Source organism: Triticum dicoccoides, chromosome 6A (assembly GCF_002162155.2).
Source record: "Triticum dicoccoides isolate Atlit2015 ecotype Zavitan chromosome 6A, WEW_v2.0, whole genome shotgun sequence".
Lineage (NCBI taxonomy): Eukaryota > Viridiplantae > Streptophyta > Magnoliopsida > Poales > Poaceae > Triticum > Triticum dicoccoides.
In genome coordinates, this window is record NC_041390.1 from 616,824,613 (window position 1) to 616,832,490 (window position 7,878).

Here is a 7,878-nt window from a genome sequence, read left to right on the forward strand (position 1 = left end):
GATAACCAATCCGATGCAATGAACAAACGTCAAAACACCGCATGAGAGCAATTGATGAATGCAGTGCGAGACTCCATGGAATTGCAGGCCCCTAACTCTAGCAGGACTGGCCCGAATCATCCAAGAAGCCCTTGGTTTTGCTGCACTAGGACCCAAACGAGGAAGCTCCTAGTTGATGCTCAATGCGCCAGTTTGTTGAGCAATCGCGCACAAACGGGCGCTCGTCCGGCTGGCCCATGTAGCACACGATGTGTGAGCGCTTCCTTTGTCTTGTTTTTTCCTCTTTTCCATTGGGTTTTTAATTTTCTTTTGATTTTGAATTCATTGATTTGTCAAAAAGTGAAAATTTTAGAATGAGCTCCAATCCACCAATTGTTTGACTGACTAACTGACAATATAGTAAATAAATTATCATACCAGATGCCTAGCTCGTGGTTACGTTGACAAATTTGGAGTTATGTCATGTCTTCTTAAACTTCTATGGGCACTTGTTGGCCGAATGACCATCGTCACCGCAAGTAAAGCAACCATATTTCTTATCTTTTTCTTGTTCTTCTTACCCTTCTTCTTAAAGTTGGTATTCTGTTGGACCCCATTATTTTCCTAAATTTGTGGGCATTCTTATTTACCATATTGGCGGTAGAAGTGCTCTCAGCTCTTTACCGTGTGAGTCCTTTGCTCTCAAATTCTCTTCAACACTCAGATGACCGACGCAATTATCCACTGAGAATTCACGTCTCTGATGTTTCAGAGAGTGGCAAAGCTCCTCCAAGAAGGAGACGGTTTCGCAATTATGCATCCTACGACAAACTTGTCCGGTAACTCACACTTAAGTTGTTTGAGCTTCTCAATGATGCACTGGACTTGTTCGAGCTTCTTAATGATGCTCTGGACTTCATGAGCATTTTGCAATACAAGATGGTTCTCAAACATCCAGTAATCATGCAATTTCTCCATGGCGAGTGCATCCCATAAGTCCTTGGAAACCCGCATATTTAGATATGTGTCAACTAGTTTGTCTTCGCCCACACTCATAACGGTTCCGACAAAAACGTTGGTGGCCTTTTAAACACCTTGTCCTTTTGGGTAGTAATCGTCCCTTCAGAAGTACCACCAACGACCCATAACACGTTAATCATTTGTGAGCTACAAGGCAGTTTTGGCTCACAACAATGAAGGTGTTTTGGGTCGCTGGTGTAACTCATGAAGGAACAATTACTCCTGTACATGAGAAGGTGTGTTTAAGAAGGCCACCATCGTCTTTGTCATAGTCGTTCTGAGTGTAATAAAAGACAAACTAGTTGATACATATCTACATATGCGGTTGCCAAGGACTTGTGGAATGCGCTCAAAGCTATGTTAGGTGCAACTGGTGTTGGAAACGAGATATATGTTATGGAGCAGATCCATGATTACAGTATGGTTGCGAACTGCCCTATGTTGGACCAGGCTCATGAGATACAATGCATCGTTAAGGAACTCGAACTCCTTAAGTGTGAGTTACCGGACAAGTTTGTCGCGGAATACATAATTGTGAAATTGCCTCCCTGGAGGAACTCCGCTACTATAAACCATCAGAAACGTGAATTCTCAGTAGAGGATGTCATCTTTCATCTTGAGTGTTTAACAGAACTTGAGAGCAAACTTCTACCACTAATATGGACAAATGGTACATAAGAATTTCCACAAGTTTAAGAAAAAGATGAGGTCCGATAAAATACCAACTTCAAAAAGAAGGGTAATAAGTACAACAAGAATGATAAGAAATATGTGACGATGGTCACTGGGCCAAAAAGTTACCGCAGAAGTTTAACAAGCTAGTACAGAACTCCAAAGTCTGTCAACTTGATCATGAGCTAGAATGATAATGGGGCATTTTCAGTTGATCAGTCTACCTATTGAAATGTGAGCGTGCTGTTTTTGTGGATGAAATACTGAACCATGGCGATCCTGACCGTTAGATGTTGATCATGTGGCTGCAGAGAAACATCAGTTATCAAAAGGCCCCAGCAGTCCGCCGGGTTAGTTAAAAGACTGGCCTACAGCATGAGGGCATGTACAATGGTTCTATCTTAAGAGTGCCACGTAGGATAAATGATGAAGTGGAGGAGAGAGAAATCGTAAGATAAGGCTTGTCTTCTCTTATTTAAGAGAAGACAAGAGATGATCTCTTAACACAATTTGTCTCACCATGTTTTTAGGAACAACTAATTATTTAAGATAAGGCTAAGAAATGACTCATTGTAGACATGTTTTTTTGTCATCTCTAATTTACATGCAAGACTTAAGATAAGACTATCTTATCAACCATTGTACATGCCCTGAGGACGCTACGGCGCGAGGCATGCTGCAGCATCCACGTCCAGGGACGTCACTTCAAATATTCATCTACATGAGCAAATAGCAAAAAAAAAAAACTACAATTGCAGTCGAAAATTTGCTCCAAAGAATGGTTGAATTTGTAATTGTTAGAATTTTCAAGTTTCAATACAAAAATTTCTCTGACAATATAAAGTTCTATGTGACCGAGTAATACTCCTACACCGTCGAGAGAAAAAAAAATACTCCTACCAGAAGTTCAAAGGAGATCATGTGTTGGATGATAAAGGTGATTCATGTCATTATGCGCAAAAGGCCGTACTGAAAACAAATCACCCACGGCTCAGCAAAGCAAACTAAGCTTTCCCCGAGCATTCATGCCCACATCAAACATCAAGCTTGATAGGAATGATATGATCTGCCGATCAACACAGCAGCACCTCAGACCTTCAGCTACGTTGAGCAACATCTGTTTCAGCTTTCGCGATGGTCGTCGTCTCCACGGACCCTGGCGGTGTTGGCGAGGAACAATGCTACCTACACTCATATGCCTCAGCAAAACAAGGTCAGATAATCACTTGCAGATTGATGTCCCGATAGTATGAGCGTAAGAATATCCGCTGAAACAACTCCTGAAACTCGCAAATCTTAGCCACTTTATTGGACGAATTCAAGGGTTCTAGCGTGATACAAGAAGAACCTAAGGCTAACCAGGAACACTGGCGGCTAAGGGGAAAACCTAATACAAGAGAGATACCCAGGGAGTTCTAGGAATGTGGCTTTATAACCTTGTAACTTGGAGGAAATAGAAGGAAAAGAAAAATGGAGTAGTTGGCTCTCTGAAGGCTTGCCGGAAAGCCAACAGCGACACAGGATGCTCTCGCAGCCGTTAGGTGCTGATCAGACGCCATCTGGGTCTTCATAACTAGCGAAGGGGTACGGAGACAGGAGGAGCGTCAGAGTTGTCTCGTTCAAATTCAAACTTAACTGAATCGACGATGCAGTGTTGAATTCTTCAAAGAACACATACTTGGGTCCTGAGTCCTGACACAGCCTTGCCATCTTAGCGAGTATATGGTTGTGCTATCACCTCCTCCAGCGCAAAAATCATTTATGAGTTGTACCTTCATGATGAAAGATATGCACTGTGAGCATCTGCAATAACATAAATTCATAGGCAGCTAAAAAAAATCCTTTTCAGGTGATACACCCTTTTCAGATAAATGAGGAGACACTAAACAGGTGATACGCTCTATTCAGACAGCTAAAAAACTGTTTTCTTGCAAAGCTAGGGGTGCAGACGTGGGCACGACTGCGCACTGAAATGCGTAGCTGCCAAACTTCTATAATTGCAGAGAGTTTGACCTCACATTTTTAAGCAACAAGGTCCCTTTGTAAATCTAGTCAGAGCCTAATGATGTTCTTCTGAAACCCAAAAGAAAATAAGATGTGTGCTTCTTAATGAGCGGATCTGTCCATGTTTTTAGCTTCTCCAGTTACATGGTCAAACAATAGGTGATGCATGTCCAATGGAAGACCATGGAATTTTCTGCACTACTGATGCTCACGTTTACCTACAATCTCGTATGTATATGCACAAAAGGTTGGTTCATTTCAAAAAAAAAACATCCATGGTAACAATACAAAAACCGAAACAACTAAAATTATATGAGTTTGTTCTGTTCATAAACATACGAGTTTGTTCTGTTCATAAACATATGAGTTTGTTTTGTTCATAAACATATGGAATCCAACTAAAATTGTACTCCCTCCGTCCCATAATGTCAGATGTTTTTTTGACACTACACTAGTATCAAAAAATGTCTTACATTATGGGACGGAGGGAGTAGAAATCAGCACATTCAGACAAGAATACCCAGCAGTCACATCTAAAAGAATGGTTGGTTTATCATCGTCCAGACGATAACAACCACAACCCAGCATTTCAAGCTTCCTAGAAATATCTCTCCTTGACTGCTTCCAAGATTCCCAGAAACTTCCTGTGGGAAAAGGACCACAAATAAAATGCTTGACTGACTCTGCTTTTTCCCAGCGTTTTGTTGTACCTTGCCCAAGATAAACTCATCCGCTTCTTTGCTTCCATATCCCAGTTCCATAGTTCTCTGCAGCAATGAATCCCCTTCCCATACACACAATCATCTGCGTTGTTTGTTGGTCATATTGGTTATCCCCATTCTGTGCACTTTCATCATCCAGCAGCCGCCTTCTTCCCGACAAACCGCTTTCATCATCCAGCAGCCGCCTTCTTCCCGACAAAACGCTTTCTGCTGGAAGCACCATCACCTCCCACGACGGCACTTTTGCCCTGGGATTCTTCCCCCCGTCCAGCTCTGGCACAAAACATTACTACGTCGGCATATGGTACAAGAACATACCCCAAGATAACATTGTGTGGGTTGCCAACCGTGCTATGCCGATCGCTGATCCTTCTTCTGCAACACTCGCCTTCACAAACAGATCCAATCTCGCCTTGTCAGACACCAATGGCCAGCTTTTCTGGACGACAAACATCAGTGCTGCAGGAAATTCATTGTCAGAGGCAACTGGTGGAGAAGCCACGCTTGAGAACAATGGGAATTTTATCCTTTGGTCATCACAAGGCACCATCTTATGGCAAAGCTTCGATTACCCGACCGACACTCTCCTTCCAGGTATGAAGCTCAGGATCACCCACAGGACGCATGCACTACAACGGCTCATCTCTTGGAGAAACCCCCAAGACCCATCCCCGGGCAACTTCTCATATGGTGCAGACCCTGATGAGTTTCTGCAGCGTTTTATATGGAATGGCTCAACACCATACCGGCGAAGTCCGGTATGGAATAAATTTGTGGAAGTCGGGCAGTATATCGAGAGTATCAAGTCCACGATTTACTTTACACTACAACCTATTGATGATGAGGTATACATTTCCTTTGGACTACCAGCACCAAGCGTCTCCTCGTTAGTGCTAATGAAGATGGACTGCTCAGGAAAGATAAAGATACGAACCTGGAATAGCAACATGTCCAAATGGACTGACCTGCAGTCAGAACCTAACCAGGAATGCAACAAATTTGGTTACTGTGGTCCATTTGGTTACTGTGACAACACGCAATCTATTGTAACATGCAAGTGTCTTGATGGCTTTGAGCCAAATAATAAACAAGACTGGACGGCCCGCAGGTTTTCGCAGGGATGCCAACGAATGGAAGCACTAAGATGTGCTCAAGGGGATGGCTTCTTAAATGTGTCAACCATGAAGGTTCCTGATCAGTTCTTGTATGTCAAGAATAGAAGCTTAGATGAATGCATAACAGAATGCACAAGCAACTGCTCCTGCATGGCATATGCTTACGCCAATATGGGCACCAAGGTTATCAATGGGGATGAAACTAGGTGCCTATTATGGATTGGAGATTTGATTGACACAGAGAAGCTCATTGGAGAAGGGGAAAACCTCTACATCCGGGTTAATGGATTCAATGGTACAGTTTCCTGTTTCTGTTTCTGTTTCTCTGCTTGCGCTAGTAGATATAGCCTCTATTTTGCGGGTCCAGTGGAGCTCCAGTAATAACCCCCTTAGTACATGTGTGCATTTTATAGAGCTTCTCCAGCCTTGCCATCTCAACGAGTATATGGTCGAGCTTTCACCTACATTGAAAACAAATCATTTCTTAGTAATACATTTACGATGGAAGAAGTGTGCCGTGAAGTCGTGAACATCTGCAGTAACATAATGAGTAGCATGAGTAGACACTAAACAGGTGATACGCTCTTTACAGATATGTAGTTGCACACGACAGCTAAAAATTATATTTTCCTTGCAAAGCCAGGGGCGCAAATGCGGGCAGGACTGCACACTCAACCACGTAGCTGGCAAATTCTATAATTGCAGGGAACAGGGTTATATACGTTATTCCACCTATAGTGGTTGACCGCACATCCTAATGTAATTTTTAAGAAACAAGCACATGGTCCCTTTGTACATTCGGTCAGGGTCCAATGATGTTTTTCTGAAGCCCAAAAGAACAGAAAATGTGTGTTTCTTTATGAGGTGATATGTCCATGTTTTTAACTTATCCAGTTATAATTCACATGGTCAAACATTAGGTAAAGCAAGTCCAAAGGAAAGATCACGGAATTTCCTGCACCACTGATGTCTGACATAAAGACCCATGATCGCATATGTATACACACAAAAGATAAGTTTCTTTCAAAAAACATCTAAGGTAACATATCAAAACCGACAAGGGGTTTATTCCAAGTAAAATTGTAGTGATCAGCACATTCAAACAACAAAACCAGCAGTCACACCGAAAAGAAAAGTAAATGGCTATTCTGTTTGCTGAGAAAGGTAGTCCATGATAGTCCAGATGATAGCAACCAACCCAACATTTTCAAACTTCCTAGAAACATCTCTCTTTGACTACTTCCAAGATTCCCACTTTCCCAGTAGCTTCCTGTGGAAAAAGGAGCGCAAATAAAATGCTTGACTGGCTCTGCCTCAGTTCTGATGTGCATTGTCCAAGGCAACTCATCCACTTCTTTGCTTCCATACCCCAGTTCTACAGTTCACTACAGCAATGGATCCCCTTCCCCTACACACAATCATCTGGCTTGTTTGTTGGTCATTTTGGTTATTCCCGTTCTGTGCATCATCCGGCAGCCGCCTTCTTCCCGACAAGCCGCTTTCTGTTGGAAGCACCATCACCTCCGATGACGGCACTTTTGCCCTGGGATTCTTCTCCCTGTCCAGCTCCAGCACAAAACATTACTACGTCGGCATATGGTACAAGAACATACCCGAAGGCAACTTTGTGTGGGTTGCCAACCGTGCTATGCCCATAACTGATCCTTCTTCTGCAACACTCGCGTTCACAAGCGGATCCAATCTCGCCTTGTCAGACACCAAAGGTACGCTTCTCTGGACGACAAACATCAGCGCTGCAGGAAATTCATCATCAGAGGCAACTGGTGGAAAAGCCACGCTTGATAACAATGGGAATTTTATCCTTCAGTCATCACATGGCACCATCTTATGGCAAAGCTTCGATTACCCGACCGACACTCTCCTTCCACGTATGAACCTCAGGATCACCCACAAGACGCATGCACTACAACGGCTCATCTCTTGGAGAAGCCCCCAAGACCCGTCCCCAGGCAACTTCTCATATGGTGCAGACCCTGATGAGTTTCGACAGCGTTTTATATGGAATGGCTCAACCCCATACATGCGAGGTTCGATATGGAACAACAATTTGCTAGTTGGACAGTATGTCGAGAGTATCAAGTCCACAATTTACTATACACTGCAAACTATTGATGATGAGGTCTACGCTTCCTTTGGACTGCCGCCACCAAGTGTCTCATTAGTGCAAATGAAGATTGACTACTCAGGCAAGATAAAAACACGAGCTGGAATAGCAACAGGTCCACATGGACTGACCTGTGGTCAGGACCTAACCACGAATGCAACAAATTTGGTTATTGTGGTCCATTTGGTTACTGCTAACTGGAAGCAGTGAATGTTGTACTCGAGACATCATTGATGGCTCT

General features: G+C 43.1%; 1 protein-coding gene and 1 long non-coding RNA gene across 2 annotated transcripts in view; one reads left to right on the forward strand and one right to left on the reverse strand.

Moving 5' to 3' along the window:
• Nucleotides 1-2,954: 2,954 nt before the first annotated feature.
• LOC119318522 overlaps nt 2,955-7,878 on the reverse strand; it is a 16,849-nt gene continuing 11,925 nt past the window's right edge. Inside the window, exons 2-3 of the long non-coding RNA XR_005154150.1 lie at nt 5,780-5,973; nt 2,955-3,443 (exon numbers count right to left, since the gene is read on the reverse strand). This is a non-coding gene — a long non-coding RNA (uncharacterized LOC119318522). The remainder of the gene's footprint in view (nt 3,444-5,779; nt 5,974-7,878) is intronic.
• The window catches only part of LOC119318521 (G-type lectin S-receptor-like serine/threonine-protein kinase B120), a 15,536-nt gene continuing 11,118 nt past the window's right edge, over nt 3,461-7,878 (forward strand). The window contains exon 1 of the mRNA XM_037593089.1: nt 3,461-5,807. Within this exon, the coding sequence (XP_037448986.1) occupies nt 4,451-5,807 (1,357 nt within the window). The 5' untranslated portion in view covers nt 3,461-4,450. The remainder of the gene's footprint in view (nt 5,808-7,878) is intronic.